This window comes from Drosophila sulfurigaster, chromosome 2L, assembly GCF_023558435.1.
Source record: "Drosophila sulfurigaster albostrigata strain 15112-1811.04 chromosome 2L, ASM2355843v2, whole genome shotgun sequence".
NCBI lineage: Eukaryota > Metazoa > Arthropoda > Insecta > Diptera > Drosophilidae > Drosophila > Drosophila sulfurigaster.
In genome coordinates, this window is record NC_084881.1 from 8,623,530 (window position 1) to 8,651,263 (window position 27,734).

At 37.2% G+C, this 27,734-nt stretch overlaps 1 protein-coding gene across 1 annotated transcript in view; it reads right to left on the reverse strand.

The window, feature by feature from the left end:
* Window positions 1–27,734, reverse strand: part of LOC133835114 (neuronal acetylcholine receptor subunit alpha-7) — a 77,651-nt gene that overhangs the window by 23,312 nt on the left and 26,605 nt on the right. The window contains exons 3-4 of the mRNA XM_062265003.1: window positions 21,049–22,935; window positions 12,838–12,977 (exon numbers count right to left, since the gene is read on the reverse strand). Coding sequence (XP_062120987.1) covers window positions 12,838–12,977; window positions 21,049–22,039 — 1,131 coding nt within the window. The 5' untranslated portion in view covers window positions 22,040–22,935. The remainder of the gene's footprint in view (window positions 1–12,837; window positions 12,978–21,048; window positions 22,936–27,734) is intronic.

Consider the following 27,734-nt stretch of genomic DNA (forward strand, 5'->3'; position numbering starts at 1 on the left):
CGAATCGATCGATAGTTTTAAATACAGATCGACATGCATTTCACATTTGAAATTAAATTAAAAAGAATTTTGAGAGTTTTTTGCAACGCGAATTAATTGAAAAATGGCAACAAAAAGTTGTAGCTGCGAGGTTCGCGTGCTTTTAAAATGCAATTAAATAGAAGCATGGGCGAATGCGTTCGTGTGGGCGTGGTCCTTTTTGCATATTTTAAGCAATGGACGTGCTTTATATGTGTGTGAGAGTGATGAGTGCGAGTCGAGGTTGTGTTCATGTGGTTAGCTCTCTTCGTGAGCAAACACAGTTGCGAGACGAAGGAAGAGGCGCGATGGGCTGAGAGGGGAGCTCTGCTTAGGCCCTTGCATAGGACTTACAAACATGTGCTTATGAGCATGAATAGCAAACATTTGAAACTCCATTATCAAAATGACAGCTGCCGGCAAATATTTACAAGGCGGCACACATATAATATACCATACTTCTTATATGAGAGTGTATAAAATGTACATACGCATACTATATATATGAATGGGCTATAACCTCGATATCGAGTCGAGAGCTCGAGAGGGAGAGATGCTGCTGTGTATCTGTATTTCTATCTGAATTTGTATTTGTATCTGATGCGCGCATCGCTCGCGTTCAGTTAATTAAATTACGCTTTTATCATCATCCATATTCAAACACACACATACACACTCTCAGCTGGTTGTCGCATGATTTTCAAGGACTTTTGAAAACTTGACTTCCATTCTGAAGTATTTACGCAATGTTCACTCGCTTAGCTATTAAACCAAAAAGTCGTTGTGGCCCATAAAGCCCATCAATTCGTGCCAAACTGTGCATGCCAATGCCAATGGCTTCAACGACAATTACAGTCATTTGTTGGATGGATTTACAGTTAAACTATATAAATTATGCCTTCTTTATCTTCTCTACTCTGTGGTAGTAAACTATGAGTGAGAGTATCATGGATAAACTACATACACAAAGTGATCCTTTTTGGAAAATAGTCCCATGTCTTAACATATGAAGTTTAACAATTTAAAGTAAGATAAGTCAAGTGTGCTCAACTGTGAGATACCCGCTACCCATTTTGAATAAAAAAACCTATACCGTGTGGTATTACTCTTAAAATATACTCTTCTTTAAATTCCCTTTTTGCGGCAATAAACTATGAGTGAGGTTATATTAAATTCATTAGTTTGGAATCGGAATTCATTAGTTTTGACAAAATTGCCATTCTGTATTTTAGCTTAACTAAACACTTAAAGATTAACCATTTAACAAAATACAGCACATTGCTTTGTTGGTAACATATAGTTCGTTAGATAGCATAATTTTAATAAGAATTAACAAAATTGTTTTGCATTATTTCTGAAATATATTAGGTTGGCCAAAAAGTCTTGCGGTATTTCCGCCTTAGAAAAATACTTTGTTGTATTTAATAATCTAAATTTTTATATTTGTTATATTTACCGTTGCGAATCTAAATTATATATACTAATCAGACGATTGAATCGTATGAAAGTAAATTATGTGTCGAATACAAATTTTATTATTAATTTAATTCCAATTTTTATTTATCCTTCCAAATTAAAAAGATATATCAAATTTAATCGACTATAAAAACACAGAATTCAATAAGCTAAGACGTTTGTGCGTTTTTTTTCAATTTTCCTTAAAGTGTTTAAGTGCATTTGGCGCTCAACTACTTGGCTGCTTGAGAAGTTAATGCTTTTATGATGGAAGATATTGTGGATGAGGGTGATGGACATTTGCCATGTGCTACGCTCGTTAAGTGGAGTTGTGTCATTTGTTGTCGAAGTGCTGTCCCAATTTGAGCAAACACTCGCACAGGCCATTGAGCAATATGCTCTGGACACAGGATACAGCATCAGCATCAGCATCAGCATCAGCATCAACATCAATGTATCTGTGTGATGGTGTGAGAATGTGTGCGTGTGTGCTTGCTTGCACTCATTTGGCAGCGTTTGCCTTTGAAAGCGGCAGAGCCCAACACACAGATTGAGAGAGACACAAAACAGGACTCGAGCCGCAGTCATTCGCACATGCAACAACATCAATCAAAGGGAAAGTGACTAAGGAGCAGCTGCTGTGGGGATGGCTATCCCAATGAAATGCAAAGCCAAATGCATTGAAAAATGTTGAAAAGTGTGCCAAACAGGCACAGAGAGAGAGAGAGAGAGGTGTCTGTCCTCTTTAAGTTGATGCAATACATGTATGGCGCTTACAAAAAAGAGCCTTTTAGTCCTGTAGGCAAAAGCGAAAACGAAACCGAAAAACGATGCTGAAATTGACGGGAATCTGGAATTAGGTGAACATGGCAAACGGCACGACAAAGTATATAGAATAGGAGTGGAACGGTAAAAGCAGAAGCCAGTTGTAAACAAACTGCAACATGATAACATTCTAATTTGAGCAACATCAACGCCGTCGTCGACAGGTAAACAAAGGTGTGCAGCATAAAATTCATAGCATACTTTTCAGGGCAGTTGCATTGCGTTGCGTTGCTTTGCGACGTTGCCTTCCATTGTTGTTTGCACATCTCACCAAGTCTTGTATTCGCATTGTGTGTATGTGTTTGCTTACTGCTGAACAATGTGGCACATAAATTGTGACTTATTCAAATGCAATTTCAAGCTGCACCGCATACTGAAGTATTGTTAACTGGATTCGTTTTGTTTCTCCTGGCATTGTGCAAAGCTTCATCTCACTTCACACTTCTCGTGTTCTCGTGTCGTGTGTCCTTTTCCAGTTGACCTCCCTGGAGCGCAATTATGGCAAGTTGTATCTGCAATAATAATGCATTTGATAGGAGCTGCGATTATCCTTGCCAGCGACTTGCTCCATCGTTGCTCCACGCTCATTTGAGCAGGCTCCGTTTGGTGTGCTTAAAGCTTAATCACTTGGCAACTTGACAGATAAGAGACGTTGACTGTCTCACTGATAAGCAGCTGAATTGATGATGCTTAACGCTCTCAAGCACACTTTGCACCTCCCCAAACACACACTCACACATATACACTCGCACTTGTGTTCCAGTTTCCAGTTTTTTGGAGCTGCCTCAAATTGAATTGCTGCTGCTCAGGGGAAAACGTCGCTTGGCCTTTGCCAACAGCGTCGTGTCCTTGCCACGCCCCTCAACCCAAGCTGCCAACAGCAGCTGCACCAGCAGCAGCAGCAGCAGCAGCTGTCAGGTGTTAAATCTTCAAATTGCTTTGAGACCAACGCCCTCACTCTTCCTCCTCCCCCTCCTCCTTCGTTCCACCTTCAGTTGAATACGTAAAATATGGAAATGCAACTACGAGTGCAGTTAGCAGTTAAAATATTGCCAGTGTCAAATGCCTCAATATCCCAGGGGAAATATAATGGCATTGCCGCCTTATATACGCCCACGGATATAACGACAGAAATGAAAGAAATGCTGGAAACGCGCATAAATATTTTTCTGCTAAGTGTAAATAAGAGCAAACTGGGTGTGAATTGCTGAAAATTGAAAGATTTATGCTGAATTTCGACTGCAACAATTTCCCCATGGTTTGAGTCGGCAATTCTCAAGTTACTTCTCAAACAGATTTATGAGACTATTATCTAAAATGCATCTAACCAGGCTACCGACAAACTGTTAGAGCAATTTAAGTTGCATCTTACTTTCAGTAGTAAACGAAGTCTTTAAAGAATATTCTATCTATTTTCATTAACCAAATTTATAGTAAAAATAATACGAGTAATAATATATTATTTTCATTAACTTTGCATAGTAGGTAGGTATGAAATCGATTATTTCTTTTTTTAAATAATTGTATTTTTGCTGAATAGTGAATTTGTTTTGCTTATAAAATATTCTCTGGCGAAAATGTCGTGTGAGAAAAACATATACCAAACGATTTTTTTTATTTTGAGTGAAAATGAATCTTTTAACTCGTATTTAGCACTTATCTTTAAAAATAGTGCTAATAAAAAGCTACAAAAATAATTTTTATTTATTATTAAACTGTGTCCGATTATGTTTTTTTACTGTCAATACAATGAATTATCCATAAACATACATATGCGGAGATGTTTATTTCAGGTTAGTCAATGGATATATGGTTGGATATTTTTTTAAACGGTACCAATACGATAGAAGGAATTATAACTTTGGTTGCAGCATTTGGGGCTTAGTCGGCTGACAGTCTAGTATATTTCGTATTCTACTATAGCAAATAAAGACATTTGGTATGTCTATTTTAGTATTTCTTCACTACGTTAGATTGTGTTTAGTTTTCGTTTCCATTGAAAATGGATAACGGGTATCTTATAGTCGAGAACATTGACTGAAGCTTTCCTACTAGTTTTTATTTCTTGTAGTTTTATAACTCTGACAAGCTTGTCAACATGACTAATTGGCAGTTTCGACTGGTTGCCATAGTAATATTAAAATTGGAAAAAATAGTAGTTCAATAAATAAAGTGTAATATGCACATATGTCATACATATCGGACTGTGATTACCATTTGTATCGAGTGTATCACTGTGTTTGGCACTTTCTGTGGCGGCAACACTTTGTGCAGCCACATACAAATCATAATAAACAATAACAAAATCAAGTGAGCGCGTAACATGATCCGCCGCTTGTGCGAATTCGGCTAAGTCAGCATATGCACGCTGACCGCCAGTGTCCTATGCATAAGTGCATAATACACTCTCTAAAGAATTTATGTAAGACAAAAGCATGCTTGTCCATTGACATATAAGTATATACATATAATATATAATGCAGCCGCGCCGCTGCCGGTTGAACCGGCAGCGCAGTGCGCGCTGAACTTATGTACTTAGGGTAAGAGAATATTTTACTTAGAATAAATGAACATTATGAAAACCAAACCAAAACTGCACTGACGTGCATGTGTTAATTCAATTAAACTTAAAAAAGCTAAAGAATTCTTCCACCAACTATTGTCGAATATAACATGGCGACCGTGACGTGGGTCTATCCAGGATCTCTATCTCAAATAACGAAGACAACATAAGCAAACAACGAAACGCAACCGGCGATGCGCTAACAACAACTGGAACAAAAATTAAAGAAAATCTGAGTGAGTAGAGTTAAAAATTGAAAAAGAAATTGCTCACATTAAATAATTATATTCACCTGATGCAACAGCAAGGCTACAGATGCTTTATTTATCAGCAATAGCTTAAAAGAAAACCCTACACCACATGTGAATATCATATCAAAGTTGTTAACGATATAACAAATCTTGATGAAGACTTTTGCATAATCTGAAATCATAAGCCAAGCACTCACAGTCTGTTACAGGTGAATGCAGTTAACAAGTTGCTTTATTGATTACTCGGTTTAATTTTGGGCAACATTTGCAAGCAAAATTCGCGTTTGCCACACCTAAGCAATTCGCAAATTATTCGTTGAATAAAAACTTTAAGCACCGCTAGCTTGTCATATAGTCCCAACCGAAAGTATATATATAGGACATATGACCTAGATTTCTCCCCATTTATTGGCCTACACACTTTGCACTGAGGAAATTAACCAGCGAGATGTTGCTGACACTTTGCACACAACATAAACTTTACGGGCCAAAAGCAGCCAGGGCGAGGAGGACAAGGAGAAGGAGCGAAGGGAGAGTCAACTGTAATTCTGATTCTGATACCAAGTGTAATAGAAATCAAAACAGTCACAATGGCGCAATCCAATATTGAATTCATTAATACAGCATCTGCTTTGGTGAGCTCTGCTGGGAGCTGTGTGTTCACACCAGAAATCATTTCCGGACTCAGCTCCAGTGTAACAAAATGACCCGATTTTGGTTTTATGCCCGACATACCAACTGTAATTGCAATGACAAAGAATTGTTGTTGTTGTGAAGCTGTATCGAAATTTGTAAACAGTGCACAGAAGCAACTGGACAGCAAAATACAGTCCTAGAAATTCTTCACAGCGTGGTGCCGCGGACGTGGAGGTTTCAGTCGCGTAGTCGCAATTACAACAACTACAACGCCAATTATAACAATAATGCGAGGCCAAAATGCTCTAGAGGCCGTTTAACTATACAAACAATGTTAGAGTGTGCGATGTTCAGCAATAGGACATACGGTTTACCATCAATCTTAATTTAAATATATTTGCCAGCAGTTGTTTTTAGATACGCAACGCTTTCATGCCAAATGAACAAAAAATCAATATCAAGACTATAATACAGTCAAACGGACTGATTTCAATAGAGATACAGACAGGTAAATACATAATTCCACACGATTTTCACTTAGTAAATTTGCACTTCGCAATACCTCATTGACTTTATCAAAAATTCAATTGCTTAGACTTCAAACCAAATGAAGATTGGCTCATAATGAGACCAAATAATTTGAATTTCCCAATTTATGTTCCAATAACATACAGTTCTGGTAATAATTCCATTGTTCTACCAGCAAGATCCCAACAGCATCTGTCATCAGATGAACTATATTAATACCCAATCAGGAAATTCAACAACACGGTCGCAACAACCAAAAATGCATTTGTCCGATTACTGAACAACCAGTAATGATCAAATAGTAAATATTCAGCAAAATATGAACTCGAACATGACATTTCACGAAAATCAAGAAAATAGAGAAAAACTGATCTCGCTAAAAATTTCCCACCACAATTTTATGCACCCAGTTTAGTGACGTATTCGCTCGAAACCGCAATCACTACCAACAATTTCTACAAGCAAAAGTTAAGATTGAACCAGTATACATAAAGAATTATAGAAGTCCACATAGTCAGAAAGACGAAATCAATATACAGGTACAAAATTAATATAATAAAATAGTAGAACCGTCTGTATCAGCATATAACAGCCCACTTTTATTAGTTCCGAAGAAATCACTTCCCGGATCTGATACGAAAAATGGCGATTAGTAATTGACGTCAAATTAATAAAAACTGTTGTCGGATAAATTCCGCTACCTAGAATTGATGATATTTTGTCAACTAGGAAGAGCGAAATATTTCTCATGTCTGATCAAATTGAACTTGAAAAGGTTCAAGAGATATAACGTCATTTTCAACGAGCAATGGCTCGTATCGTTTCACACGATTACCTTGGTTTAAAAATAGAATTCATTTCAGAGAATGATGACTATTGCATTCTCTGGATTAGAACCTTCACAAGCATTCCTTTATATGGATGACTTAATAGTTATAGGTTGTTCCGAAAACCATATGCTTAAAAACTTAACTGATGTTTTTGAGAAATGCAGGGAATACAACCTTAAGTTACATCCTGAAAAATGCTCATTTTTCATGCATGAAGTCACCTTTCTGGGACATAAATGCACAGATAAAGGAATCTTGCCAGACGACAAAAAATACGACGTCATTAAAAATTACCCAGTCCCTCATGATGCGGACAGCGCTAGAAGATTTGTTGCATTTTGCAATTACTATAGACGCTTTATCAAAAATTTTGCCGACTATGCTCGTCACATAACAAGATTATGTAAAAAAGATGTTAAATTCGAATGGTCAACTGATTGCCAGAATGCCTTCGAACATCTCAAATCGGCACTAGTAAATCCGAATTTATTACAATACCCAGACTTCAGCAAAGAATTTTGCATAATAACGGATGCAAGTAAGCAAGCGTGTGGAGCAGTTTTAACTCAAAACAAAATGGCCTCCAACTTCCAGTAGCTTATGCATCAAAATCGTTTACTAAGGGTGAAAGTAATAAAAGTACAACAGAACAAGGACAGCAATTCATTGGGCAATAACTTATTTCAGACCATATATTTATGGTAGACACTTCACTGTCAAAACTGATCATAGACCTCCTTACCTGTTTTCAATGACTAATCCCAAGCTAACGCGCATGCGACTTGAGCTGGAAGAATATAATTTCACTGTGGAATATCTGAAGGGAAAGGACAACTTTGTAGCCGATGCGTTATCAAGGATAACCATCAAAGATCTACAAAATATAACTCGAAATATATTAAAAGTCACTACTAGATATCAAAGTAGACAAAATTTCTGCGCAGAAAATGAAAAAGTAGAATTGCCAAGGCAATCTACAGAAAAAGCTTCTCAGCCCAACGTATACAACGTCATAAACAATGACGAAATACGAAAAGTAGTGACCTTGCATATAAAAAGATTCGCTATGTTTCTTTAAACATGGTAAGAAAATTATTGCAAGAATAGATATTGGTGACATATATACAAATGGAAATATTGATTTAGGTCAACTATTTCCAAGGCTCGAGAAAGAAGCCGGTATATTACAAATAAGCCAATTAAAAATAGCACCGTGGCTTGAGAAAATTTCAATAGATAATTTCAAAATAATGGGCAATGAAAAATTGAATACATTAAGAGTAGCGCTACTCAACCCGGTGACTACAATAAATACAAATAAAGAGAAAGAAGCTATACTGTCTACACTACATGACGATCCAATACAAGGAGGTCACACAGGCATTACAAAAACCTTGGCCAAGGTCAAAAGACATTATTACTGGAAAGGTATGACTCGTGATATAACACAGCACATCCAGAAATGTCAAAAATGCCAAAAATCAAAACAGTTAAACATAATAAGAACCCGCTAACAATTACTGAAACACCAGCACAAGCTTATGACAGAGTTATAGTGGATACAATTGGTCCATTACCAAAGTCAGAGCATGGAAATGAATATGCAGTCACGCTTATATGTGACTTGACTAAATACTTAGTAGCTATACCAGTTGCAAACAAAAGTGCAACAACAATAGCAAAAGCAATATTTGAATCTTTTATTCTCAAGTACGGTCCAATGAAGACGTTCATTTCGGACATGGGAACGGAATATAAGAATTCAATTATAAATGACTTGTGCAAATACTTAAAGATTAATAACATAACATCTACTGCACACCACCACCAGACCGTTGAACAGTCGAAAGAAGTCACAGAACTTTCAATGAATATATACGATCTTATATATCAGCTGATAAAACTGATTGGGACGTATGGATTCAATATTTCGTATACTGTTTCAACACGACCCCTATGGCACATAACTATTGTCCATATGAGTTAGTTTTTGGAAAATTGCACAATTTACCAAATGATTTTAGTACTATAAATAGAATAGATCCTTTATATAACATAGATGATTACGCTAAAGAAGTTAAGTTTAGGTTAGAATCAGCCTATAAAAAGAGCGAGAATAATGCTCGACAAATACAAAACTAAGAATAAAGAAATTTATGACAAAAAGGCTGTAGATTTCTAACTACAAATAGGAGATAAAGTTATATTAAAAAACAAACTGGCCATAAATTGGACCCAGTATATTTAGGACCCTATACAGTAGTTAAAATAGAAGACAGAGATAACGTAGTAATTAAAGGCGAGAAAAATAAAACCCAAAAGGTCCATAAGGATAGGTTAAAATTTTCAATTAAAAAAAAAATTTTAAAAAAAAGGAACTTGGCCTGATCAACCAAAACACAAAAAAAATATATATATAATTACTTTATTATTTACATTAAAAATATATATAATCGCGTTTTAAACTAAAAATCAAATTTTATATTTCAATTTCAATTAAAAAAAACGATAAAGTAAAATCCTTTTCAAAATTTCAATTTTAAATTTGTAAACATTTTAAAACAATAAATTAAAATAACTTCATTATATTACGTTATTTTCAAAAGGAGGGAGATGTAATATGCACATATGTCATACATATCGGGTGTACACTGTGATTACCATTTGTATCGAGTGTACACTGTGTTTGGCACTTATGTGGCGGCAACACTTTGTGCAGCCACATACAAATCATAATAAACAATAACAAAATCAAGTGAGCGCGTAACATGATCCGCCGCTTGTGCAATTCGGCTAAGTCAGCATATGCACGCTGACCGCCAGTGTCCTATAAGTGCATAATACACTCTCTCACTCTAAAGAATTTATGTAAGACAAAAGCATGCTTGTCCATTGACATATAAGTATATACATATAAGTAATATATAATGCAGCCGCGCCGCTGCCGGCTGAACCGGCAGCGCAGTGCGCGCTGAACTTATGTACTTAGGGTAAGAGAATATTTTACTTAGAATAAATGAACATTATGAAAACAAACCAAAACTGCACTGACGTGCATGTGTTAATTCAATTAAACTTAAAAAGCTAAAGAATTCTTCCACCAACTATTGTCGAATATAACAAAAGTGGAATATTCATACTTTTTCTATTCATTTTAAAAATATGTGTTTGTTTCGTTTACACTTTATTTATGTTTCCTTCAATCAATGTTGTAAAAATGCACATTTTTGCAATATAATCAATAATCTTAACATGTACATTCGAAATAAAAACACGACAAAGATATAAATTTGCACAAAATATTAAAAGTAAATGCGTATATTTTATGCAAGTTGCTTATTACACTCTGTAAAGCATGTCTTTAATATATTGCCTTTTGCATAATCTGAAATCATAAGCCAAGCACTCACAGTCTGTTGGTGAATGCAGTTAACAAGTTGCTTTATTGATTACTCGGTTTAATTTTGGGCAACATTTGCAAGCAAACGCGTTTGCCACACCTAAGCAATTCGCAAATTATTCGTTGAATAAAAACTTTAAGCACCGCTAGCTTTTGGCCAACACCCACACACTTTGCACCCAGCGAGATGTTGCTGACACTTTGCACACAACATAAACTTTACGGGCCAAAAGCAGCCAGGGCGAGGAGGACAAGGAGAAGGAGCGAAGGGAGAGTGCATAAGATCCCGTTGGCTGCTTTGGTGAGCTCTGCTGGGAGCTGTGTGTTCACACCCGGACTCAGCTCCAGTGTAACAAAATGACCCGATTTTTGGTTTTTTATGCCCGACATACCAACTGTAATTGCTGTTGTTGTTGTTGTCGGTGGTTGCTGTCGTTGCTGTTGCTGCTGCTGCTGCGTTTTGAGTGTGCGTGCTGCAGTTTTTACTGCCAGCAGTTTTAGCGCAACGCCAGCAACAACAAACAAGACTGGGCCAACGCATTGTACTTCATTCGTTTTCAACTTCATTTTGCAGGAGCTGTGTGACAGCAACAGCAGCAATAACAGCAACAGAAACAGCAGCAACAACAACAACAAGAACAACAATAAAACAGCAACTCGCACTTCATTGCTGAGCGCGCAACTTTTATGTGCTGTAGCGGCAGGTGTGAACAACACATGTGCAAATTTTATTTATTCATTTTATTTGCATGCCACATGTGCGAGTGTGAGTGTATGTGCGTGTGTGAGTGTGTGTATTTGGCTGTGTGTTGTATTGTGAATGCTTTGCAGTATTTTCGCAGTGTGTGACTTTTAACGCGCCAGTGAATGCGCAGTTCTAGGCCTGTTTTCTGCCACCAGCAGCAACCATCCCCACATTCCACCTCTCAACCCCCCCTCCCCATCTCCTACTCACTCTTCCCTCCCTATTGCCACCATCTTACTCTCTTCTCTGGACTCTGCTTTCAGGCGCAGTATCTTTTGTTTGTGCGCTCCATTTTGCTGAATCCCAACTTTGGTCGGGACACCGACTGCCAGGCAGGCAACAAACAACACATACACACACACACACACACTCGCACACTCTTACATAGAAATCTAATATGAATTGAGGTTGTCTCACTAACAAAAGCAAACGCAACGCGCTCGCTTGATGCATATACAAATGTTGCCACCACCTTGCTGCTGCCCTCTACGCAACAGAAGCAGCAACAGCAGCAGCAACAGAAGCAAGAGTGAACAGAAAAAAAAATGGTATATAACAAACTTTGCCCCAATGAATGCAACATGCAATTCCCCTCCCTCCGCTCACTCCGGAGGTGAGAATGAGCCAAATGCCACACGCCACATGACGTTGCATGTAATTTACTCGACACTGCCTGCTAAGTCAGGTTGGCAGTCGGGCAGGATGTGTGCGTCCTGTCTGCATCCAGGCCAGTCAACCAGTCAACCAGTCAGCAAGTCAGCCAGAAGAGAACTCAAGCCAAGCTGTCATTCAGGGAACACAAACACAAACACATACACACACATATCTGTGCGAGCTCCCGCACACATAAGCAAATAATTAAAATTTCACTTTCTTGGCAATTCACTTTTCATGCACAGCGCACAAAATGGTGTCATCAGTTTTTTTTGTCACCTTCGTGCTGTTTTCTCTCTCAATGGAGCTTGAAATGACTTTAAGATTAAAGCATTCGGAGTTTTAAAGTTAATTGGAATACTTCTTTAATACTTTTCATAGGCAGATAATGAATTGGAAAAACTGGAAGTGCTCAACGAGCTATACATATATACATATATATACATATAGAAGAGTGAAAATCTAAAAATTAGAAATATTTTCTAAAGCTTTTGGCGCGTGGAAATAAAAAAAATGTATTTAAATAAACTCAAAGATTTAATATTATTAATACCAGCTACCCAGAGGTGGAAACTTTTGCAATATAACATTGTGCTTGCAGAAAATGTATTTAACCGGCAAAAGGAAGCATCTCCAGGATAAAATAACGCCTTGAATATAATACTATATCAATATACCAAATAATTCATTCTGTATATTTTAGTATTTTTGGTATATTAATTTGCACTGTTTTGCTCTTATTCAATTATTCAATTGAAAATGGGTTTCTCATAGTAGAGCACACTCTACTTTAGCTTTCTTACATGTGCACAACATTTTTTTTTTTTTAACATTTTTTCGTTATTCATATAACAATTAGCTCTTAGTTATAATAAATATTCGAAAAAAAGTAAACACTTAAAATATTATTTAATATTTGTTGTTTTACTTACCACATCGATAATTTGCATTAAAGTTAACCCAAAGCTTAATTGTAACGGGTCCGATTCGTTGAGAACCGGACGTTCTAGTGTATTATAAGGATCCAAAAGATCATGTAACAGTCTCTTTTCATGATATCCTGCTAAGCAAACTGCAATTGATACAAAAGACAAGATAAAAATGAAATTAGTTTCTTCACAAACTTTGAATGCAGCACTTGTAAAGATCAAACTGTTTCGATAAGGTGAGGCAGGCAGGCACAAGGATACAGCACGATTTGTGGAATTGGAGTTTAGAGGGTCGATGCAAGTGTTTGCCTCTTGCACAAAAGCACCGCAAATCAACATCAATAATTTGTGTGGCAAAATGGGAACCAGAGACAAAAGTCTAAGGCGAGTGGGCGATTGAACGAAAAAGACAGAGAGAGAGAGAGAGAGAAATATAAAGAGGAAAGCAACTGGAAATTTATTGATATGCTAAAGTTTACGAGTTTTCGGTTTGGTTTTGCAACTTGGCCAACTGATTCTATTCCTATTTCTGTTGCTGTTACTGTTGCTGTTGCTATTTGAGAATGCGGGTTTCGTTTTGGGAAAACTTTTGCTTCTCTGGCTATGCTCTTTTTCTGCTCAGCATATGTCCCAGTGTATTTGTGTCTATCTGTCTTCCCGTCGACCTCCGTTTCTCTATTGTTCTGGCTTGCGTATAACAAAGAGAAACTTTTATTGAGCCAAAAGTTTTTAACATACAAATTTCCTTGCGTTCCTCTCGGACAAGACTGCTCGCTTTCTTGTCGATAATAAATTGGCTCACACACACACGCACACCAAATAATAGAGGAGAAACAACGAAGAAAAAAAAAAACACTCATACGCCTCGTTATTTGTCTGCCGTTTGCCGAATCGTTATCGTCGAATTATTTATGCATGCAACGAAAACGACAAAGAAAACTCATGTGGGGCATTTTTCTCTGCCTTCTCTTCTTCTCTCTATATCGTGTCTCTCTCTATTCTCTTCGCTTTCAATTTGATAATTTCTTAAGGGTCCTTTACAGATTTGGGACAAACAATTCCATTGCAGGATCATGAGTATGCTTTAGTGTGCCAAGTTTCTTTTGTGACACGCCACAATCTGCAATAAGAATGCCAAAACTCTAGCTGCAAAGTAGTTGTAAGTGTCGGATTTATTCAGTGGCACGTGGCACGTTGAACGTTGCACGTTGCTGCGAAAAATGCAAGGAAATTGCAAATGGATTCATTTTTAATGATTCGCCACTTGTGGCGCTTGAATACCAAAGTGCTTGAAAGTGCAAAAAGAGCGAAAACTATTTGCAGCAGCAGCAGAATGGCGATTGATAATACTTTAACTATTCTGTGATGAATTTTCAATGGCTCGCGATGAAAATGAGGAGCGTTTGAGGGAGGTTAGTTAATATCCTGTCTATTCTACGTTGAATTTGCATGAGCTATTGCAGATAAATTGAATACTGATTAAATCGCAGCTCAATTTTAATAATAAAACGATTTAAGAGGTTTCGATTATTATGCAGTCTATTAAAAAAATCACTGTAACTGTTTTGAGAATAAAATTTAAATGCTTTTAGTAAATCCTGAATTTTATTGTATTTATAGAACTTAAAAGGTTAGTTACGAAATTATTTAGGGTTGCGGCATAAAATATTTAATTTTAATAACAATCAAAATAATAATTTAGAATAATTGTTGACAGAAACTTAAGGCGATGAAATAAATAATAATTTACATACGAGCATGATAAATGTGAATAGTTTTCTTCAGCTTTCATTCTAGTTTTTAAGATCTGGCTTTGCTCTCATGTAGATGGCAAAAATGTTCTTCTCTGCACTTTCTGAATTGTTATGCCACAAGATTTGCATACAAAATGAACATCATAAAAGTTATGCACATAAATTTTTTACTTAGTTTTAATTCGCCTTTAGTCTTTTGGCTGGCAAACTCCAACACATTATGGGAATGTGTGTGTGTGTGTGTGCGTGTGTGCTGCTGCTCTAGGCAGGCTGAGGAAAATGGGTGAAATTCTTTTATTTCACTTTCTTGCACGTTTGCATATTTCATTCTCTTTTAGCGCGTTTGCATTGCATTTAAAATTAAAAATTCTTAAACAAAATGCAGAGAGAACGTCGGCAGGCGTCGCAGCTAACGAGGCAAAGCTGCCTGACAATGAAGAGGAGGGACGGGGGTGCGGCGAGCTCAGTGCCGAGGCAGGAACACGGCAGCGTTAAGCCTTTAAGGCAAAGCATTGACATCACAGCACAAAGCAAAACAGGAGCAGCGACAAAAAAAAAAGAGAAAAATAAAAAATAAGAGTGGAAAAAAAATGCAACACAAAACAGGGCCAACGTCTGATGAAGTGTCAAAATGAATGTAATAATAAAACAAATACTTCAAGCCGAGCAAAAGCAAAAGCTGCAGCCAGAGAGCAGAGAGGGAATTGTGAATAAAACCATTGTGTATTTAAAAAATATACGTATATTCTTTCAGTGCTAAGACTTTTGTTTGTAACACTTTTATTCACAAATGGGAAAGGAGAAGAAACAAATGTAGAAAACTAAACTAATGAATATTCCGACTTGCGTTTGAATAAAATAAAAACTTTACTTGCATCGAAAAGTGCCTGTTAAATTGATGGTCCACTACACTCTATTCACTTTACAGTCGACATTTGCTAATGACTCACATGAAGTGGCAGTTAAATGCTCTAGTCACGGTCTAACTTTTGGTGGCAGCAAAACCATAAATTGCGTCCATTTTGGAAATGCCTTTTCAATGGCTGCACTTGCTCAGCCATCTTTACTTTGCTTTGCTTATTTTGCTGTTGCTGTTGTTTTGCGGCCGGCCGCATAAAATTGCAATTTTATTGCAGTGAAGCATGAAAAAGTAATTGCTATTTCACAAAGTCAGCGCCAGTACAGTACGCCAGTAAAGTACGAACAACAACATCAACAAAAAAAAAAAAAACAAAATTCGGCAACAGCTGCGAAATTGGACAGCAAAGACAACAGCCAGGACGTGGCCACGGTCTGTAGGAAAGGATGAGACAAAGCCAGTTGCCTAGAACGACCGCAAAGCCGAAGCCAATTTAATGTGCACAAAATAAAAAGCAACAAAATTGGTTAGAAAATGCACTCGCCTACAAACAGAAGCAGCCACATCAACAACAACCAAAAAGACCAGAAACAGCCAAGTGTCTAACAAAAATATGAAACAACAAAGCGTTTGTACCCTGCTATATCTAGAGATTTTTGCACTGATATATAAAAGCCATTTATTCGATAAGAACAGAACATTTTGAAAGGGTGGAAGTAAACAAAAGAACTGAAGTTTATAAAATTTAAGTAATTTCAGCATAATATAGAGGTTATTAAAAAACAAGTAAAAATAAACTTAAATAAATTATTGACGCGGTACTAGTAAATTGATGAATCTATATTATATTTGCGAAATTAAGAATAGTTCCCCTTAATTTTATCTTTTTGGGTTATTTAGTAACTAATGCATATGATGGAAAATGTTTCAAAACTTATTTTCCTTGTATCATTTAGTTGTATGCTATAGTACTAAACCTAAAATTGGCTTGATATGTTTGGCTTTGTTTTAAATTTATTTTAGCGGGATTATTTAAGAAAATTTTCAAAAAAAAAAAGGAATTTTTGGTCAAGCGCACTCATTAAAAATTTCTTAAAAATCATAAAGCTTGAAGAAATTATTATTCGTTGTCTAATATCAGTTTAGGACGCTATATGATAAACAAAAAAATATTATATAAATTTTGGGAGAACTGGAGTCAGCTTAGATAATAGCTCAGTATCTAGTTACAATTTTAATAATAAGTTGAAAGCAACTGTGAAAATCATACAATGTTTTAAAGCACTCTAAAGTCAGTGAATATCCCTTTTTAAATTCATTTGTTGCCACTCTGTTGTTTGCTTAGATTAAAAGACAGTTGCAACTCCCTGAAATATACCCTATGTTACATCTGAGAGCCGCTATCCGCCATTGGGGCACTCGTGCTGCATGTCGATATTAAAAATTGAAAGCGAAATGAAAACTGACGCGGCGCCAAACCACTTAAGCGGCTAAAACCGATACAAAGGACTGAGCTGCGAAATAAAAGGAGTCTGGAGAGTGAGACAGAGAGAGAGAGAGAGAGAGAGGAGGGCAATGTATGCAGAATGGTCACAGCTCGACTCGTTAGTCTTGATGGGCTGTCTGTGAGCACTGCGGCCATGTGGCTGCTGACCTCCACTCAGCTCGGCGGGGAGCACCTGCTAATGGCTGCGGTGAGCGCAAAAGAGACAGACAGACAAACAGAGGGAGAGAGTACGAAATAAAGAGCGGCGAAGCTGAGCATTTTAATAGCGCCAAGGTGACGCTTAACCATTCAAAGCTTAATTTATGCAATAAAAATGGCAGCAGCTATCCAAGGGTCAAACACACACAAACACACACGTATCCCTAAGTACATAACCTAATTGGATAAAGCTTGGCTGAGTATATTTAATTGCTTATGACTATCTCTGTTGTTTTTTATTCAGCTGGTAACCTGAGACGAAACAAGACTCAAAAATGGATACAAATCAGCAGACAACAGCCAAGGAGGGGTGCGAAAAAGAGGAAGAATAGATTGGAGATGGAAAGCAGATGCTGCAAAGAAGTACGACTGGGGTGGATAACCTGAAGGCTGGCAATTTCCTGGGCAGGCTATCAATCAAACGCCTGTGTCCACTATTGAAATTATGAATGCTATCATATTTGATGATTGATTTCAGCACAGCACAGAAAAGTTGTTGCCGCTGCCTTTGCCATTGTGTGGCTGCTTCATGCTTACAGAAGTGAGGGGCGAAATATGTGTAGGAGGTGTAAGTAAAGTTGTTTGTATAGCATGATGGGCATATATCTTTGTCTGTGTGTGCGCATATGTAGGTGTAGGTGTAGATGTGTGTCTAAACGTATGTATACTAATGCAAATGGCAGTCATGACATTCTGTTTTTCTTTCTTGTGTAACCCTTTAGCTAATGATGGAAGCAGCAGATGACATTTAGGGGGAGAGTAGACAGTACGAATATAGATTGATAGGCGGGATCGATGAATGCTGAATGCTGCTCGAAAATCATGTGTGGGCTTTGTGCTTGAATATTTAATGAGCGACTAGAAATATTGTCATTTTACTTTCATAGCTGAATTGAAGGGAAGAAGTATTTTACTAAAATAAGAAAATTTTGATAAAAATTATCTAAAATTCAACATATATTAAAGGGATAAAGTTCAATTTGGCAGTCCACATTGAAAAGAACTTTCATATTTGTTATTTAGCCTCCCTTTATGTATATGTGGAACCCTTTGAGGTACTTAACCCTTTAACTTAATGCTTCTTTCGCTTGCGTACCATATTGTACATCAGAAATTATATTTCAAAATGCTAACAATTTCCTGTACTTCCCCCATTGAACATTCTCCCCCTGCTCTGCTTTGGCACATGCTGCAGCTCGTTAGTCAGCGGCACAAGCAAAAAACATTAAAATCAACTTGCTAGCTTTATTCGGCTGTCAAATGGCTGCAAAGTCTTGAAGACTTGAAGTCTTGAAGCATGCCAAAAAGCTTTCCGAAGCAATAAACGTCATAACAGGAGCACTTGGCTGGCCAACGGGGCGTATGAACGATGTCATAGGGCAGCTAAAACACAAACGCACACTACGACACACATAAATACACAAACTAACACACACACACAGTGACTGCTTCATGCATATGCAGCGATGTAAGCGACGTTGACGTTGTGTAAAGTTTAAATCTGATTATCGCTGGCAGCGTTCACAGAAAGGGGAGAATGGGTAGTAACAGGGGTAGTTACATATAGAGTACAATATGGCATAACGGAAACGGAAGTGCTGCCATAAAATCATAAACATGCACACACGCACATGGACAGCGACATTGCCTGCATGAAACATGAACTCGCAACTCGCTCCAGCGACAGCGACAGAAGGCGAGGCGGGGCGAAAACTCTTCGAATGCAGAGACAAAGACGTTGCCCCACTCGCACACACACACACACACACACACACACATACGTTTGCATAATGAGTTTATATGTGTGCGTGTGTGTGGTCATATGTTTTCATAGCTGGCGAACAACCACGACACGCAAAGCCGAACGACTTATTCAACAGTCGAATGCACAGTGGAGTTAGAGAGGGAGGCAAATCAACAAGGCAACAAACACTTTGCAACTGCTGCCAAAGTGATCATTCCCTTCCATTACAATTTGCCCTCAATGTGGGTGTGTGCGCGTGTGTGTGTGTGTGTGTGTGCCCCATTAATAACCCCAATATGTGTAAGTGGCAGTCAGGCGGCATCGTTGTCAGGTGTGTGTATCCTGCCTTCCCTCCATCTGCCCCTAAGGCTGCCTCGCGGTGTTAAAAATATTGTTGTCATGGCAAAAGAATTTGTAAGCTGCTAAAAAGCCATTAAAAGGATTTTGCCAAAACTGAACTGCACACACACACACATAACATACAGAAAATTGCACAGAAAAAATGAAACTAGACAAGCATCCTGCCGCCAGCAGCTGGATTTGCACTGAAAGCGGAACAAATTCCCACGCCACAAAATTCTTTGCTAAAAATAGTTTGCACATGGAAATTGTTACAGGTAAACGACACAACATATTTTCCTAAGCTATTTTTATAAGCTGCATTTTAGAGCAATGCCTAACAAGAATGCTGTGCGAGAAACAGTTTTCATACAAATTGGAATTTCAATAAGTGGAAAAATATATATGAACTGCATATGCCACTTTATTGGTATTGAATTCAAGTTAAAATTGTAATGTGTATATCTCCAGCAATGGAATTATTATCGAAACAACCAAAAAAAGTGAAGTACGTACAAAATAAAATTCAGGTTTCAATTTAATGATTTAAAATGCATTGTGAAATATGGAAAAAATATTAAATTGGCTAACGATAAATAAATACAAATTTAATGATAAATATGAGAAAAAGAATATGTTCAAGAAGAATACATAAATTAAACAAAATACAAATTTCAATATATGTGTAAGCTTTGTTCAAAGTGAACATTAAATGAAAATACAAATAATGGGTTGGAAAAATGAGCTTAAGATATAAACAAATTGAGTATTACATACGATAAATAAGATTTCAAATAATGAGACAAAGTATGAAATACTTAAATGAAAATGTGTTGGATATGCATTTGGGATCATAGTTTTTTTTTTAAGTTCTGCGCCTGACGCAACAGAGAACTGTGTGCAACTACTTTACATACATTTTGTGTTACATTCAATAAAACTCAGAATTCAGTAAATAACATCAAAATGATCTGCAGTTATATATATTATTATCTGTAGTGTAACATTTTCTTCTCAAATGACTTTAAGAATTTCATTTACAAAATATTCTGCTCTTTAAGCTTGCATTGCTTTATTTGTTGCTTGCAACTGAAGTACACTATTCGGCAGCACTTAGGGGAGGGATTTCCATTACTAGGAGAATATTATAGCATACTTTTAAGCGTTTTAAACTGTCTACACTATTCATTCAGGTAGCATTCAATGGCCCAACCGCCACCGCCACCACCACCGCCGTCGTCCTTATGCGGCTTGGCTCGTTTTAGTTGCCACCATAAAAATAACAACAACAGCAACAAAAAAGCAGCCTTAGGCGCAGACGCTTTCAAGTGCCATAGACAGTCAAGCCGAGACGGTGGCAGAGGCAGCAACAGAGGTTGCGGCTGAGGTTGTGTCTGAGACTGAGGTCGGGTTCTGTTGCTGCGGCTGCTGCTGTTGCTATTGCTGTTGTTGTCGACATGCTTCACTTGAAGCTGTCGTAAATGTCACAACTAACAAACGGCAGCAACGCCCACAACAACGACAAAATACAAAAAAAAAAAAAAAAAAAAAAAGAAACTGTTGTCCCACCCTTGAGTGGTTTTATGTGTCAAAGTGACAATATGTTGGCGGCGTGCATTATGAAGTTGCTGCTGGCGTGCAGCTAAACAATATATGAGAGCTTGTGAGGCAACAGTTGCTGGCAAGTGGTTGTGCCAACAACAACAATTGCAGCCGGCTACAGACAACACAAGACTGTTGCTGTTGCTGCCTCTCAAGTGCTGCACTTGTTGTCTGATTTGATAATCGGATAATTGTAGCAGAGAGCACTTACCTCTAGCAGATAAATTCAAATATATCAATAAAAATATCCATGAGTGTTTATTAAGTCCGTTGACTATTTGTGTGCTGCTGCTGTAGCTGCTGCTGTTGTTGCTGTTGCTGCTGCTGTATCTGCTGCTGTTGCTGTTGTTACTGTTGCTGCTCGGCTTACAGCAATGTAGTTGCAGTGCAATCGCATTTGCATAGGAAATGATGGCGGTGGTGATGCTATTAGCAATGACTCTAAGCACTGTTGCTACTTGCCGTTGCTGCTGCAGCTGCAGTTTCCACAATCTCAGTGCCGTCAGCAACATATGCAACGCAATGCCAACACTAACAGACCAAATGCCATAAAATATGTTTAAGCTGTTTTCATTGCTGCGGGCTAACCAATATGTTGTGGATGCTGCTGTTGTTCTTGATGTGGCTGCTGTTGATGCTGCTGTTGTTGTAGCGGTTGCTGTTGCTGTTGCTGTTTCTGTTGTGGTGGTGCTTTGATTGCTGTTGCTATTGCTAAATGTTATTGCTGCTGCTGCTGTTGCTGTTGCTGTTGCTGTTGCTGCTGTTGTTGGTTTTCTTTTTCGCCGCCGACGTAATCTTTGTCGCTTGCGTACGCACAGTCTTATGTTTGTTTGTGTTGCTTGATTGCTGCCGGCTTCGCCCTGGTTCAACATGTTGTTGTCTAACTCCGTTTGCTGCTGTTGCTGTGAGTCCCGTTGAACATGTTGCTGGCCGTTGTCGCACGACACGCTGACTACATGCTGTGATGCTCTCCCTCTAGTTGCTCCTGATGTTGTGTTGTTGTTGCCGTTGCTGATGCCGATGCTGTGGTGTTTTGTACTTAAGCTCTTTAGTTGCTGTTGAGTAAGTTGCTTGCTCTTGTTTCTGTTGTGTGCTAATCTAAACGATAGTTGTTGCTGCTGTTGCTGATGTTGTTGGTGTTGTTGCCACAGCCACAGCTCATCATCATCAACTTCACTCAACTTCAGTTGCGCATTTTTCATAGTCTCTTCGGTGTTTGCTGATGACGTTGCGTATATTTGTTTTTACTTTGCTTTTCCTGCTGCAGCTGCTTCCAATTTTCTTTTATCCGTTTTTTTTTTTGCCTTTTTTCTTCTTCAAATTTTCTTTGTGGCTTACATTGTCTCTTCTCTTTCTATTCCACTCTCTCTCTCTCTCTTTCTAGCTTCCTTTCACAGTTTTTGTGATGCTCCGACAACGTTTCTTAATAGCTCTTAATTTTACAAAAATGTTCAACTTTTTTTTACTTTGCTTGTCTATGTTTTTTATATTATTTCCTATTGTTCAATATGGCGAGTATAAGTTTTATTGTTGCCTTTAGCTGTAATATTATTAAATTTATCGTTTAGTTTTCCCTTTTTTTTTTCTTGTTATTTTTTGTATGCTTCCTTCTTGTTCTGACTTTGGTTTCTTTGTGTTTGCTTTTACAACCCAAAGAGTGTTTTCTTATATTCTTGTGTCTTATAGTTTAAGTTTGCGCTTCAGCTTCAGTTTGAATGCATTTCTCTTGTCCATGTGCTTGAGAGAGAGCCTTGTAAATCGTGATTATTATTATTATTATTTCTATACTGTTGTCTGAATCTTTATTTTTTTGCAAGAATTTAGTAGATGCGATGATTTGCAGCTTATATTGTGGTCAGCTTTTTGTAAAATTTGCTTTCTCTAGTTTGTAATATATACGTATGTATATACACTTATATATATTCTATATATTATTCATGTATATTTGCAATTTAAGTTGTAGTTGCTTTTTATTTATTTATTTTTTTCTTGTTTTGTGGGTATTGTTCAATTGCAATTGAATGCAGTTTTAGATGGCAGTGCATTGTAGCGTTTTGCTATTGTTGCTGTTGCTTCTTATTGCTGTGGCAAGACGGGCCTGAAAAGATATGCAATTAATTCATAATTAATGCAAATTGCAATAGACATTAAAATATGTTTATTTTATAATTAATAATGTACACAAATTGTTATGCCAAAAAATAAATTTAAATGAATACATTTATGTCTTCATTAACACCTAATTGACATTTCGAAAATGTGTATTATTCAAAATGATTTTATCTATGGTTTGTCCTCTCAATTATAGCTCAGCAATCACGACATTCAATTTGTGTATTATTCAGGCTTAAATTACAAACTGGCTGCTAGATTATGGCATTGCTCAAAATAGATTTGACCAAAACACCAGAAGGCTTTTAGCTGGCAATCTAAATCAAGTCGGAGTCCTTGTGGTTGCAGCATTCGTATTAAATTTGTATGTTCTCTCTGTTGCAGTTGCAGCTTATAGTAATCGAGAGCAACAATTGCATTTAATGTTGGTCAAATTGTTGAATCTAGAACAAAAGCTGTGGCAATCTTACAAAATTCGAAGGCAAATTGTTGCAAGCTAATGAAAATCATTTTAGTTCTCTGCTATAAAATTGATATTTTCGAAGGGGAAGTGAAAACATTGGAGAAGATGAGTGAGTTCAAGTTTCAATTACTGCTCAAACTAATTAGTTTTGCTAAAACAATAAACCCAAAACATTTTGCATGCTAATTACTCGTAGGAATTTCTGCAGCTGCTGCACAGAATGGCGAAAGGTAAAGACAAAGTGGGAGATGGTAACGAGTCCTGGCTTGTGCTTGTTTGACAGGACTCAGCTCAGTCTGGATGCGTACTTAATGCTGCATGCAAAGCAGCCTTTGCTCTCAGCATTCATAAATAATGCGTATGCAAAACGATAAATACACAAGAGCATCCTGGACGCCTTCAGTCTACAGTGCTAAGCCTTCTGCAGCCTATTCTGTGGCCAGTCAAATGGCCAAAGTAGCAGCTGCAACTGCCCAAAACAATGGCGTGCAACAAATGCAAATAGTAAACTTTTGCAGGACACACACACACTCGTTGACGTTGACGTTGATGGACACGTTTTGGACATTTATAGCATCTCCTATTTGGGGCAGGACACTTGACATCAGCTTATGCATATTTATAACAAAACTTGTTACATTTTGCATACAATTTGGACATTGTCCATTGTTGCCTAGCTGAAACAGAATAGCACAAATGCAAAGGCGACTCGCTGTCAATTGTTTTTGAAAGGCGAACATCTATGTGGCTGTAGTGGAAAATTGAAATGAAGAACAAAAATGTCAAAAGCAGTTAGAACAAGTAAGAAAGCTACAGTCAAGTTTGCTCGACTGTGCGATACCCATTTAAAATAAAATCATATTCCTCAAATATACCAAAAATATAACGCAAAAATACTATAGAATTCCGAAAGATATATTTGAAGGATTGATATTGTAATGCAGAATATACCACAGAGTACAAAATATGGTAGATTTCAATTACGACCCAATTACAGTGGCCTTTTTTGGTATACAAAAGTTTTTGTAAACAAATAAAAAAGCTGCAGTCGAGTGTACTCAGCTGTAACATATCCACTACTCATTTTCTGTAAAAGGAAAAAGGTATTATTTCTAAAATATACCTAATTAAAATACAGAAATATTTCTGAAATATACCAAGGCACTATGGGGCATTTTCCATTTTAGCTGGCATTTAATATTACGAGTAAACCATACGAGATTTTTTACTGCAGTTTTCGGTATTATGTTACTATATTCCCAAGGAATCTATCATAGAAAAGTGGGCGTGGCAACACTCCTACCGCCCCAAGAATCGGAAAAATTGAATATTACGGACACCTATGGAGTTAGTATTATAAAATTTGTACACCAATATATACTTACCCTTCAGAATTCGACACGCCCCATAAAATTTTTCCCCGCCCCTTCCGCCCTCAAAATTTAAAAAATTGAATATTTTGAGCATTTTTAGAGCAAACGACCCCATTCTTGGAAGACATAAGGTAAATCCTATCCCGGATGTGCACTGCAAATTTTGTGCCGATCGGATTAAAACAAGGAAGTTATTCACAAAACATTGCTTCAGACGGCCCTTCTCTATATTTCCTACAGAGCTCTGCAGAGCACAAATCGGTGTTGGAAAACGTGAGGTTCTCTGAGAAAAATGCGAATTGCGCCAATTGTGCGCAAAAGTGCAGAAAAAGACAACTATTGGTGGATTAAAATTGACAAGACTACAACATACACTTGAAGGTTTTGCTAACTTTTGCTAACTTCATTTTCAAAATCCTTTCCAAAGTTGAAAATTGTTCTTCAAAATCCAGCTTAAAAGCTTTTAAAAATTAAAAATCTTAGTATAAACACACACAATTTGATTAATTATTTACTTTTAACATATAGTACAAACATGCGAAATTATTATCCATCACTTCTTTTTTTTGTTAATAGCTTTCAAAATAAAAAAATGAATAACAAAGTTCACTCAAAAAAATGCAAACTTAGCAAGCGTGCTTTCGGATGCAACAACTGACTTTACAGCTGTTATGCTCAAAAGAGCTGTTAGATATACATGTTTTTGGTATGAGCCATAACAGTTTGATGTTCTGTTAATGCATTGACATTAACATTTTTCTAATTGGAACACTTTTCAAAAACGCCTAAATGCCAGCTAAAATGGAAAATGCCCCATAGTGCAAGGGCTATGTTTTCGTAATATGGATATATGGTATGTAGTACCAATAAAAATATACCATACCCTATAAAAGTATTCAGTACTTCATAAATAACTTCTACAATTAAAGAATACAAATTATAACGCTATCTCTTATAGTCTCTAAGATCTAGGTAAACAGTAAGAAAATGGCTACTGTGTCTCAAGAATATATAAACTTTATATAGGGTCAGAGAGAGCCCTCTTTCTGTCTGTTACATTCATTTGCTGGAGATACATAGCTATAATACACCCTATGGGTAGTGGTTATAAAAGTTTTCTAGGATTTCGAAAGATGGAAAAACAACTAGTTGATGTCAAGAGTTCAGTTATGCAGTTGCCGCTTGCATTTTGAATTTAAAATAAATAGTATAAATGGTTTTATTTCACCTCAGCAAAAAGTTTTTCTTCGCCTTCATCACATAAAATTTCATATGTTATCTAACCCGATGAGTTGTGACAATTTTTTCTGTAAATATTTCTGTGCATAACTGAATTGCTGACAAATAGGAAAGTGTTGTCGTTTTACTTTGAAGTCTATATATTTATATGAATTTTACAATAAATTGAGCAAATTAGCTGGAGTTTGTAGCTATCTGTTTCTGTTTCTGTTTGCGCCGTATGCAACAAAAGAAATGTCGCGATAAATGTTACAAAATAATACCGAGTGAAATTCGCGCAGTTTATCATAGAGTATTTTTTTTTTTCGTCGTAAAAGAATATACAACCCGAAAAACCACTTGAACAAATATTAATTTTCCGCCATTGTCGCCAGTGCTCTAAAATTCGCCGACAACGACAACAGCCAAGCCAAACATGGCTAAGAACATTTTGCACATAATTCTTGCTAGCCGCAAAATAAAAACGAGCCACCGACTTACAGAAAAAAAAAAAATGAAAACCGAAAAAAGCGGCAGGCAATGGTTGAAAAAAAGTTTTGCCGCTGCTGCACACAAAACGAATTCATAATTCATCGAGAGAGAGGCAAAGCCCAAACGGACTTAAGGGCGCTACAGGAAGAGCTCTCCGAGCTGGGACCTTTCCTAAGAGTTCTAGTATTCGCCATATCATTTACACCATGCATTTTACATTATTTTGTGAGGCTGTGTATGTTTTTGTATACCCTGTATATAAAAGATATTCAAAAATGATATATTCGATTCATCCAAGAAATACAGTTTTCAATGCTCTCAATTAAAATTCAGAATAACATTATGTGTTGATTTTTAAGCAGTATCTATGGTTCGAACTGTATCTGCTTGGCATATTTGAATTTTTTCGGAATTTTCTTTTTCTGGCGATGAAAATTAATTTGCTCACGCGCCAGTCGAGAGTCAGCTCGCAGTTGTTGCCTTCAAAAAATGGCTACATCTGCAATGCGACGCAGCCAGTTACCAAAAGCATTCTCCCTCTCACTTACTCTCCCTCTCTGTCTGTCTCTCGCTCTTGCTTGCTCTGTTCTTTCTGTGTGCTATGAATGTGCGAAAATGGCGTCCATTTTATGCGCACACAACTCGTGCGGCGGCCATCTCATAAATTTCATGAAATTTCATGAAATTCCATACATCAATATTACGCTACTCGAATACCGAGAATGGGTCAATGGCTCTCGTTTGTATTTTTGAACATGACCTGCGGTTGCCACTTCAGTTGATTAGGCTGAGCAACAGAAATGCAATAAAATTATTTGTAGCTGCATTGAAACATGCGGCGTATGCGCAATATTTTTAGATATTCAACAACAAGCAACGAAAAACATACGAAACTTGGCTGCCTTTTTACCTGTCCAAAAATGGCGGCCAAGTGAACCATAAAATGTCTGCTCAACAGACCGAGGCGCTCTCAACTTGCCACCATTTGCTGCCAACTTGCAGCCCATTTGCAACAGTTGAAAATGTCACGAGCTTTGTCAGTTGCCATTGTATGCAGACTTTAGTTGGCTCGCTTTCGCTTGCGCTTTCCTTCTTATTTTTGGCAAGTTCAACTGTGGTCTAAACGTTAGTTTGCTGCATTGTTATCTGCTAAAAAGTCTCTTGACGGTGCTGCCAACTGCCACCTGCGGCATCTTCCATTTTGGACAGTGAATTTAAAATAAAGCAACTATTGCATTC